The 12,166-nt window shown below is 40.7% G+C and overlaps 1 protein-coding gene across 1 annotated transcript; it reads left to right on the top strand.

Moving 5' to 3' along the window:
* The first annotated feature begins 3,008 nt into the window (after positions 1-3,008).
* On the top strand, positions 3,009-5,287 carry LOC129476752 (testis-specific chromodomain protein Y 1-like). The gene is given in 3 exon segments (XM_055269611.1): positions 3,009-4,783; positions 5,210-5,237; positions 5,240-5,287. Coding segments are annotated over 3 exon segments (1,671 nt in total). The 5' UTR covers positions 3,009-3,188.
* Positions 5,288-12,166: the final 6,879 nt, after the last annotated feature.

The raw sequence follows: 12,166 nt of genomic DNA on the forward strand, positions 1-12,166 counted from the left end.
CTCCTAAAACACTAGTGTCTGGCCAACACCACAAATTCAAAAGCAGCCAGTTATGTGCTGCCAGCCAGAATGTTAGCAGGTATCCAGGGTCACCTCTGTCTGACTCAAAGAATATGGAGCTACTATATTCAACGACCAAGAAAGACACTTGCCCCTTAATGGCCCTTTTAACAACAAGAACACAGTGAGTGGCATTCAGGAACTCAAGAATCTGGACCCTATTGCAGCAGATCAGCAGGATACAGTGGTCTTCAAGGAGGAGGAAGGGAAGCTCAATAGGGCTTTATCAGATCCCAGGGCAGGACAGTGTGGAATAGAGGACAAGACCCAGATTCTCCCACTATTTTCTCAGATGTCTGGCTCAGTTACTGCTTCCATGGCTGCAGATTCAGCCACCAAAATAGGTAAAGGGGTATTAATGGACCTGTTAGCAGCCAATGGAAAAACAGACATGCCTACATTACTTGCAAGAGTGAAAGCTGGGCAAAGAAATGTTACTGACAATGGCAGAGACCAGCCTTTTATCAAGAAGATGTACTTCACCATAAGGTTAACAGAAAGTGCCAGCACATACAGAGATATTGTAGTGAAGAAAGAGGACGGATTCACCCAGATGTTGCTATAAACTACATTGACATAAAAAAATGTAATGAATATAGAAGTAATTAACGGAATGGTTAATGCTCTGAATAGGGCTGCAGCGGGTGGCAGCAAGCTTGTGCTGTTCAGTGCAGTTGGAAGTGTCCTTTGTTGTGGTCTCGATTTGGGGTACTTTCCGAAGTATTTAAGGAAGTACAGAACCAGAACAAGCCTTGAAAAGGTGAACACCATCAAGAACTTTGTGAATAATCTCAATCAATTTTAAAAGCCTATTTTTGTATCAGTCAGTGGCCCATCCTTTGGAATAGGTGCATCCACACTGCCCCTTTGTGATTTCTTCTGAGCTAATGAAAAGACTTGGATTCAAAACCCTTATATGACATCTGGAGAGAGTCCAGATGGCTGTTGTGTTACTTCAGTTCCTACTTGAACTTTGCATCATCTAGCCTCCTTAATTATTGTGGCCATGAGACATTACTTCATCCTTTGATTGGTCCCAGGCCAAGGTCTCAGGCCAAGTTGTCACTTCACCTCCTTCTTGGTCCAGGGCCAAGTTCCAAGGCTGAGCCTTGTAGCTTCTGCAAATCATCACTTCAGCTCCAGATGAATCCAAGGCCAAGTTTCAGGGCCAAGCTGAATAACGTTTACTCCAAGAACACTAAGCACACTCCTTTATTTCTCTGCCCCTAGAAACTGTAAAGCACAGCCTCATAGTAGGTAAACCACTCACATTCCACCCCCACAGTGAAGAGTTTTTACTTTCACTTATAAAAGTTTTGATTCAACCTTTTTGCATCCATCCTCCTTAATTTTCTTGGCCATGAGACAAAGAACTCTGTGTGATACCTCACAATTAGAGATTTCTAGATTGTAGTGCACTAATGAGTCTGCAATGATTGAAGTCTGGGAATTGAGCTATGGGATGCATCAGCCTTGCAAGACCAACTGACAAACTGTCCCCACACTGTGATACACACCCTTGGGGGCAGTCAACCATATAGTGGTCACCAGCAGAGTCTGAAAAGGGGCAAGGCAGATTTATACAGCCTAGAAACCTGAGGGACACCATCAAGCAACCATACATATGCATTTTGGAAGTTCAAAGGAAGAGACAAAAAATCATGGAGACTATTTAACAAAATACTCAAGAAGAATGCAACAGTTTAAGACAATAAATAAGTACTCAAGAAGCTCAACAGACTCCAAGTAACAAAAACTCAAAGAAACAAACTCAAACTGACCTGGTAATTAAACTGTCTAAAACAAATACAAAGAGAATCTTGAGGATTTTCAAGAGAAGCAGAGGAAGTAGCTAGTCATGTAAAAGGGACCCTAAAAATAGGCAGTGGATTGCTTATCTGAATAACCACTGAAAAGCAGTAGATTTCTTATCTGAAAACTAAGATGACAGAAAGCAGTGGACTAACATATTCCAAGTCATGTCAGAAAAAAACTGTCAAACCTAAACCTTATCATCCACCAAATTGTCCATCAAAGGTGAGGGACAAATTATGATGTTCCCATATAAAAACTGGCACCTTTTACAAGTAGACCACCCTTTAAGAAAAGTCTTATGGAGTACTTCAGGGTAGAATGAACAGACACTCAAAAACAGTATGAACAAACAAAGATTAAGGTAAACATACATACATGAACAAATACATAAGATAAAAAATTTGGCCGAGCGCAGTGGCTCACGCCTGTAATCCCAGCACTTTGCGAGGCCGAGCTGCGCAGATCACGAGGTCAGGAGATCGAGACAATCCTGGTGCACACAGTGAAAACCTGTCTCTACTAAAAATACAAAAAATTTGCCGGGCAAGGTGGCAGGCGCCTGTAGTCTCAGCTACTCAGGAGGCTTGACACAGGAGAATGGCGTGAATCTGGGAGGCAGAGCTTGCAGTGAGCCAAGATCGCACCACTGCACTCCAGCCTGGGTGACAGGGCGAGACTCCATCTCACAAATAATAATAATAACAATAAAATTAACAATGTACACCTCCACAATTTGTTCTCCACATAACTTCAAACACAAATATATTTAATAGAAAAACTACCACCAATTTGTGTTTTTGACATAAAATGAATAAAGGTATAATTTTGAGAACTCAGTAAGTGAAATAATGGAGGTATATTATACTGGAGTAAAGGTTTTGTATGCTACTGAAGGTAAGCTAGTGTAACTTTAAAAATGTGGTAACATTAGAATGTTCCATATAATCGTCATAGCAACGACAATTAAACAAACAAACACAAAACAGTAACAGGCAGGAAGAAGGCTTTCTGCACTACACCAGAGGGTAGGGGCTGTGGATTTAGCTACTCTTACCTGAGGCTACTGAGCCAGCTATCATGTACCACGAGACAAAGCCCAAGCATTCCCACCAGGGAGTAGGTGTGGAGAGGTTCAGGCACATAGCATAGCTGCTATTTCACAGAATTTTCACTACACCAGTGGTGACGAAATAGAAGAGGTTCGTCCTGACGCAGAACCTGGTGAAGAATTAGAGGCAGAAAGAAGTGGCTATGTGGAGACGCAACTGAAACGAAGTTGGCACAGCAACTGCTCCAATCTTGTGTCTTTCCTCATGGCTTCCCAGGAGTTTGAGGTTGAAACTATTGTTGACAAAAGACAAGATAAAAATGGGAATACGGAGTATTTGGTTCGGTGGAAAGGTTACGACAAACAGGATGACACTTGGGAACCAGAGCAGCACCTCACGAACTGTGAAAAATGTATACATGATTTTAATAGACGACAGACTGAAAAACAGAAAAAACTGACACGGACTAGAACCAGTAGAATTTTTTCAAACAATGCCAGAAGAAGAACTTCCAGATCTACAAAAGCGAGCTATTCTACAAACTCTCCTAAAACGCTAGTGGCTGATAAACACCACAGATGCAAAAACAGCAAGTTATTTGCTGCCAGCAAGAACGTTAGGAGAAAGGCAGCTTCAATTGTCTCTGACACAAAGAATATGGAGACAATAAATTCAACTATGAAGATCCTTGCACCTGACAGCCCCTTTAACAACAAGAAAACTGTGAGTGGCTTTCAGAAACGTGAGAAACTGGACCCTATCGCAGCACATCAGCAGGACATGGTGGTCTTCAAGGTGACAGAAGGGAAACTCCTCCAGGACCATTTGTCACATCCTGGTGTAGAACAAACTGGAATAGAGAACGAGACTCAGATACACCCACTAATGTCGCAGATGTCTGGCTCAGTTACTGCTTCCATGGCCACAGGTTCAGCTACCCAAAAAGGTATAGTGGTATTAATAGACCCATTAGCAGCCAGTGGAACAACAGACATGCATACCTCCGTTCCAAGAGTGAAAGGTGGGCAAAGAAATATTACTGATGACAGCAGAGACCACCCTTTTATCAAGAAGATGTACTTCACCATAAGACTAACAGAAAGTGCCAGCACGTACAGAGACATTGTAGTGAAGAAAGAGGATGGATTCACCCAGATAGTGCTATCAACTAGATCGACAGAAAAAAATGCACTGAATACAGAAGTAATTAAAGAAATGGTTAATGCTCTGAAGAGTGCTGCTGTGGATGACAGCAAGCTCGTGCTGTTCAGTGCAACTGGAAGTGTCTTTTGCTGCGGTCTTGATTTTGGGTACTTTGTGAAGCAATTAAGGAACGACAGAAACAGAGCAAGCCTTGAAATGGTGGACACCATCAAGAACTTTGTGAATACTTTTATTCAATTTAAAAAGCCTATTGTTGTATCAGTCAATGGCCCTGCCATTGGACTAGGTGCGTCCATCCTGCCTCTTTGTGATCTCGTGTGGGCTAACGAAAAGGCTTGGTTCCAAACCCCTTATACGACCATTGGACAGAGTCCAGATGGATGTTCTACTATTATGTTTCCAAAACTGATGGGTAAAGCATCTGCCAATGAAATGTTAATTGCTGGGCGAAAGCTGACAGCACGGGAGGCATGTGCCAAAGGCTTGGTCTCTCAGGTATTTTTGACTGGAACTTTCACCCAAGAGGTTATGATTCAAATTAAGGAGCTTGCGTCATGTAACCAAATTGTACTGGAAGAATGTAAGGCCCTTGTTCGCTGTAATATTAAGTTGGAGTTGGAACAGGCCAATGAGAGAGAGTGTGAGGTGCTGAGGAAGATCTGGAGCTCAGCCCAAGGGATAGAATCCATGTTAAAGTATGTTGAAAATAAAATTGATGAGTTTTAATTGTCAGTCTGTCTGCTCAGGACATGAGAACTAAGCTGACCCAAATTCATCATGAGTTGCAAGATGCCCTAAGCCATCTTCATAGCCCAAAACAATTTCACCCATAGCTAAGGCTTGGAAACAGAACTGGAACTGTCCAAGCTAGGTATTTAAATTATCACATCATTCTTAAGCACTGTAGCTTTAAAAGAAATAATAAACCAGCTTCTTTGCCCAAACGTGATTATTTTATGCGCACATAAGCCCAAATATAAGAGCAGACTGTTGGGTACTAGACTCTCCTTGCAAGCTCTAATATGGCTACTACTACATATAAGACCAGAGTTGGGTTTTACTAGATGTTTATGACAGAGAATCCTGTAATCATGTTGATTTTGCTTATTTTTATATCCTAGAATACCTCTACTGCATTGTAAGGCAGCCTTAGCTTCCTTCCCAGAAAGACACAGAACTATCAGAGATGGTGCCCTTGACTTTATAGTGGCACAAACACTTCAGAGACACACAATTATAAATTAAAAGACTTATATTTTAGAATAAATATTTCTGGCACAAAATTCACTGGTGATCATTCTCTTAAACTGAACATATGACTAGAATTTGTGGTGAGATATCGCTTGATTTTCTTTTCCTTTATAAATGTCTAGTACCTACCCAGTTAACAAAAGAAAATTTTCTCTCTCTAAAGTAAAACTTGTTGCACCATATTAGTGAATTATGAAACCATTTTGGTGGAAAATCCAGGTTCTAATATTTGTAATGTGCAGACTTAGGTTACCTTAGAGTATGTTCTAGTTAATAAGTTAAGATTCTGGACACATTATTAAAGGCAGAAATTTCTTTCAAAACAAACACCCCTATACTCTGTATGACCTTTAAAATTATCAGTGTCTCTTTTTATGAGCACACAATTTTCTAGAACACTGTATGTGTTCAGTTACCCAAAAGCCCTATGAATCCTGTCTTGTTGGTTTTTATCGAGGCTCCATTACATAGGCATAATCGAATAATCCACCGGCCACTGGTGATGAATGTCATCTTTGTCACAAGATCTCTAGGGTGTTGCTTCACCAGCCAACAATCTCTGTGGATGATGGCACCTTTGTGCAAGTTTCCCTGGAGCCTGCTTGTCTAATTTCACACACCCATCTTACAGGCTGCACTCAGCTCAAACTATGGGCTTTGCTTTCAATTTGCTATGGATGCGCCAGGCACAGAATGGAGGCAGATGCATGAGTGAGTGTTGGTTGCATCCAGCCACTGCACACAGCTTTGCATGTTATCTGTGATGAGGTAAGGAGGTCAGGTGCTCGTACAGGTGACACCTCCCTGCAAATCTTTAGGTGAATCAGGCATACCACAAGCTTTCGCTTCTGCAGGCACTGACGAATGCAGTGGCCTCCAGAAAAGAAGAAATGCCAGAAAATGCAAAGACCCAAAGACGTTGCCCCAGCCCTGGCTTGGGAAAAGTTTAGATCTGGGGTATCTAAAGGGTCAATGCCCTGCTTTCTTTTTTCTTTCATTTCTTTTTTTTTTTTTTTTTCTTATCTATGGGATCACTATGGCTTAAATTAGGGTTTTCAAAGGGCTTGGTCTCTCTTTCTACTGGAGATAAGGATCTTGTCTTTTCTTCACTCTTTCTCTCTTTGACTACTTTTTATTTATTATGACATGCTATAGAAGAAATGTGTTTTGGCCCAGCATCTTTCTGTTGACTGTAGGGCTATTTGTCAGAAGCAGTAAGATTTTGGCTTAGCAGTAACATAACGTCTTTCCATTTAAGAGCAAAAAAAAGGGCTATATATTAGAAAGGCTCCATATATTTACTGATGTATCAGAAAACTTCCCCAGGTCTTATTTCATTTGTTTAAGGTACTGTATTGAAAAAGAAACTTGCACTTTACTGGCACCTCATTCATTGGGCATTTCCTACAGGGGTAGTAAGGAACTTGGAGGGTTGGATGTAAAAACTGGAAAAGCTGATGATGATATGACTAAAAGATTCTCGGCCGGGCGTGGTGGCTCACGCTTGTAATCCCAGCACTTTGGGGGGCCGAGGCGGGCGGATCACGAGGTCAGGAGATCGAGACCATCCTGGCTAACACGGTGAAACCCCGTCTCTACTAAAAATACAAAAAATTAGCCGGGTGTGGTGGCAGGCGCCTGTAGTCCCAGCTACTTGGAGAGGCTGAGGCAGGAGAATGGCGTGAACCCGGGAGGCGGAGCTCGCAGTGAGCCGAGATTGCGCCACTGCACTCCAGCCTGGGTGACAGAGCAAGACTCCGTCTCAAGAAAAAAAAAAAAAAAAAAAAAAAAGATTCTCTACATCAGGAAGATGAGAAAACCTGGGGTAACAAAATTTGGTTTTGATTGTTTCCAGGGAGAATGTTTCTCTGACCTTTGGGAGTTGTTTCTTGTGAGCTTTTCTGATATGACTGCTAAGAAGGCATGAACAATTTTACAATATTTACAAAGATGTGGGTTGTTTCACAGGGCAAAAAGCCTTGCACATAGGAAACATCAAACAATGTGCCTTCAACCCTCAGAAACTATCTAGGTCTTCAATTGTATTGACAAAGAAGAGCTACATAATTGTGGTGGATTATTGGTCAAATTTCTGCAAGCAGAGAAACAGCCTGAAATATCAGGCCACAGAGACAAATTTAAGAATCCTGCACAATCCTGTGGCCCAAGCAAATAATTTTTTTTAAAAGCCCGACTTCTTTTTGTGTGTGTGCTTAAGACATGCCCACAGCTACTCAGAGGAAAAAACAAGACCCCGTATTAAAATGTTGTGTCTTTTGTGCAACCAGAGTGCTTCCAGGAAATAGTCTCTCTCTTTTTTAGGATATGTACATATTGAACTCCAGTGTGTTACAAAGGGTACCTTATATTACTAAACATGCTTCAGACTCCAAGCCAAATTTCTGTAAATTATCATTTTAGCCTCTGGTCCCAGGCCAAGATCCTGGGCCATGCTTTCACTTTAGCTCTTGTGTGGCTCAGGGCCAAGTTCCTGAGCCAAGCTGAGTCATTACATCAGCTATTAATAGTTCCAGGCACAAGGACTCAGAAAAGATGAGTAGCACCTTCTTCAAAACTAGTTAGTATATTTTCTTTCTTCTGAGTCCATAAAAATATCAGACTCTTTCTCAAAGTGGGCAACTGACTGTACTCCACCAGAAGTTAACATATTAAACATTTGCTATCATCTCACCATTTGCATTTATAACTTTTAATTTCCTTGAGATTAAAAAAATCTGTGTGTCACCTAAAAATGAGAGACTGATAGATTGTGGTTCACTGGGGGACAGCAAGGTTTGTTTTTTGGTTCATGGACTTGGAAAGGCTTTAATTAAAAAGGTCAGTAGCGGCTGGGCATGGTGGCTCATGACTGTTATCGCAGCACTTTGGGTGGCTTGCAGGTATATCACAAGGAGATTGAGATCGAGATGATCCTGGCTAACATGGTGAAGCCCCTATGAAGTCTATTAAAAATACAAAAAATTAGCCGCGTGTGGTGGTGGGCACCTGTAGTGACAGCTACTTGGTAGGCTAAGGCAGGAGAATGGCATAAACCCCAGAGATGGAGCTTGCAATTAGCCAAGATCATGCAACTGGACTCCAACTTAAGTGACAGAGTGAGAATCCATTAAAAAAAAAAAGTGAGTAGGAGTGCAGTGCCAAACTATTTACATTCGTATCTGCAGCTTGTCCTCTATTTGCATTCGTATCTTCAGCTTGTTCTCAGTTTTTGTTTGTTTGTTTTTGTTATTTGTTATTTTCTTTTTTTAATTTCTGAAGAGTAAACAAAGCTCTGGTCCAGTGCCAGGTAAAATCTGATAGATTGCCTGCCATTCTTACAAAGCTCAGGAGAAAGGGATGTTTGGAGACACATTGGCAGTCTCCTTTCACACTCTGCTATTGAAAATGTTGCCTCTGTTCCAATTGTTTTCTTTCACAGAGGATCCAGCTGTCACGTAGGACTGAAAGGATATCTGAGTTAATTGAAGATTTCTGGTTAAGACTATACCACGGTTTTTTGTGAAGGCCTCGAAGCTAACTCCAGTTTCTGACAGCCCATCAGAGTGTTGCCACCAGAAATTCCAGGCTTTTCTGTAGCATTTTATTTATTTATTTTTTTTCATTGTGTGGCTAATGTCCCTCCTATTTCTGCTTTGTATGCAATGTTGCGACCTGGAGATATAAGATTACTGGTAAAAGTCAGTCATTAGAAATATAATTCAAAGAGTTGATATTTTGTGATTTTTTTTTTCTTTCGAAAGAGGAAGAATTCAAAATTGTGGTCTAAAAATGTTTATTTGATAAGTGTCTTTTTGTCTGCCGATGATAGAGATTCATGACACTGTAGGGAATGGCATACATTCAAATAAAATTTCTGTTTTTGGCTGGTTATTTCTCTTTAAAAAGCTCAGCACAGCCATATATATCTAAACACTTTCTTTGTAAGACATGTCTTCTTTTTTCTGCAGAGACACATACCGTGGGGACAGTCGATAGCGTGTTAACCTTCCTTTTCTAACTTTTGACAATATAACCCTGGGATTCAGCATTTTCATGGAATATTTTAGATCTTAAAATGCAACCTAGTAAAATGAGTTTTTTTCTCTGTGGGGAAACCTTGTCAGTACTTTGCACAAAACCTTTTGTTTTTTAACTCCTCTCTCTCTCCTATATCTCTCTAACAGTAATAAGACTCTGTGCCCTATCAGTAAAGAGAAAATTTCCACTTTCAATAACCCAAAAGAAGGTGCTTTTGACACACATATTTTAGCTAAGTGCTTTCTTATGAAAGCCAGCCATACAAGCTTTACTTGTCTGGAGGCACACCTTCTTCCTCCAGCCACACTGACATTTAAACTAACAGAGAATTTTATGTTTCAAAGTCAATCAATCTTATTTCCTGCAATTTCAATATTTTTTCCAGGTCATAGCAAGGGAAGCCACAAATAACATTAAAATTCTTGCTCTATACAAGTGTCTTGCTAGAATCCAATGACTATATAATCTTTTTTTTTTTAGCTTCTCAAGTTACTTTGGGTATCTTCTGAGTTGAGTAGGCTTAAGAAATCAACAAAGAGTCACCAGTGGAGAGATAAAGCCTGTGCAGGTAAACATTACTTGTCCTGTTGTCTAGCTCCTCCGGAACTGTGGGTGAAGGTTTAGCTTGCATCCATGGAGGACACCTATGTTAGTCACCAGACTCAGAAAATACAAGAGGAATGCAAAAACAAGAAATATCCTATCTTTTTATTCAGTCAGGGCTACTTCAAAAGTGGGAAAAAGAGAATAGGAGATCTTTTTCGATATGTCTTTAGAAACTTCACAAACTATCTGCAGTGTGCACCTCTCTAGATTACATTCTGAAACACAGAAATTCCATTGACTGTGAGACTCTGAAAAAAGAAAGTGGCTTATTTATGTATTTGTTGCTCAAGGGCATGACAGCCCTACCAGCTCCAGGACTGACAGGCCTAGCTTTCTGAGGGAAGTGTTCCTTTTAGTACTACTCAACAGATAACATCTTTTCTTCAGATGGCAAAGAAAAGAGTTTGATTCTTTTTTTTTTTTGTACAAACTTACTTTGACTTGGGAGACAACCCAGATCTTTCTAAGCATTGTAGAACTGACTCTGCCCTCTTGGCAGTCATAAAAACCAAGTTTCAAAGAGATAATTCATTAAAGTCAGAGACAAGCCCCTGAGGAACACTCAGATGTATCTTCCAAAGGCCATACCTGCCACCCTCATGTAGAAACTCCAATAGCCATTTCATGAGCTTATCTTGTTGTGCCACTAAAGAAACCCCAACCTCACTGTTGCCCCTGCAGAAAATACTCCATAGATGTGATACTAATATAGTAGAAGTTTTCTTCTCATTGCAGGGACTTAAGCAAAAAATGAAAAAACATAAGCAAATGTCCTCTGACGACCCTGGTGGATATATAGAGATATTTCAAAATCTAGCTGAAGTGCTCAATCATACCTGAATAGATGATATATTACTCCTAAACCAAACCCTAATTGTTGCCCTCAAGCAGGCAGCTTTACAAAGAGCAGAGTTATCCACAGATGAACCACATGATTTTATATAATCTTGAAAAAGGGAGGGTGAAAAGGAAAAAAAAAGTTGAACTGATAACAGAATTCTTATTCGTAATAGGAAAGGATGGAGTGCTGAAAACTCCATTGGAATCTTACTGATCCTATAGAGGAGGGAACAAAATTTAGTGAGCCTGCTGGAAGGTTTACAAGTGAAGAGGACAAAACTTCATAATTATTCTAAACTATTCATAATAGGTTAAAACCACGTAAAAATTATAGAGCCTTTTTTACAATCCTGACAGAGGCTTTAGTGAAACACATGTTCCCATCTCCCTATTGAATTAAGAAAAAGTTAATCTTAAGAGGAAAGTTTATTACCCAAGCTGACCCTGACATCAAAAGAAAGCTGCAAAAATATGTCATAGGTTCAGATACTATTGTTCTTTTCACAAAGCAACAAGATGTAACAGTCATGCTTTCACTGGAGATAACACTAAGAGTCTTTTATTTTACATTTAAGAAGATTAAAGACTGTAGACACAGGAAGCTGTTTAGAGCAAAAGTTTAAATAAATGGCAAAAGAAGCTCTCGGCCAGCAGAGATAGAAGCTTGAATAAGTTGTCCACTGCGGTTTAAGATTTTCATGGCCTAAAAAATAAAGATATATACTTAGTTTACAAGCTGTCTTGGAGCACGTGTGACTTAGCTTTGCCCAGGCCCAGAACTATTAGAGAGCTTAGCCCAGGCACTTTGCCTGGGAGAAATCTGAAGTGGTAATTTGCAAAGACCGCTTAGCTTGGCACAGGACCTAAAGTAAAGGCTTGTCCTGAGATGCTGGCTCAGGGCCAATCACGGACCGAAGTGATGATTCATATGGGTTGAGCAACCAGTGAAAAACAAAAACAAATATTTCAGCCAGTACCCACTAGATCCCAGTGGGTTTATGCCACCCTCCCGCCCCCTACCGCGCGCGCGCGCGCGCACACACACACACACACACACACACACAAAAGCTTTATTTTCTGAAAGCCCTCTGAGTATACAGAAAACAGCATGCCTATACCAGGCATTGGTTCCCCATCTGAACGAGTGGGAGGTTTGTACAAGATTTTATCTGAATGGACTGAAGGTTCTGCTATCCGTGTTGCTGCAGCCATGTTATCAGGCACAACCTTCTGTGTGAGATCTCTTACTGGTGCCTACACTTTTTTTTGGTCTGATTATTATGTTATGTTGGAATCAGGCACCTACCTGTTGACTGGGGGTCTTCCAGGAACCCTTTCCTTGC

This window comes from Symphalangus syndactylus, chromosome Y, assembly GCF_028878055.3.
Source record: "Symphalangus syndactylus isolate Jambi chromosome Y, NHGRI_mSymSyn1-v2.1_pri, whole genome shotgun sequence".
In the NCBI taxonomy this organism is placed as follows: domain Eukaryota; kingdom Metazoa; phylum Chordata; class Mammalia; order Primates; family Hylobatidae; genus Symphalangus; species Symphalangus syndactylus.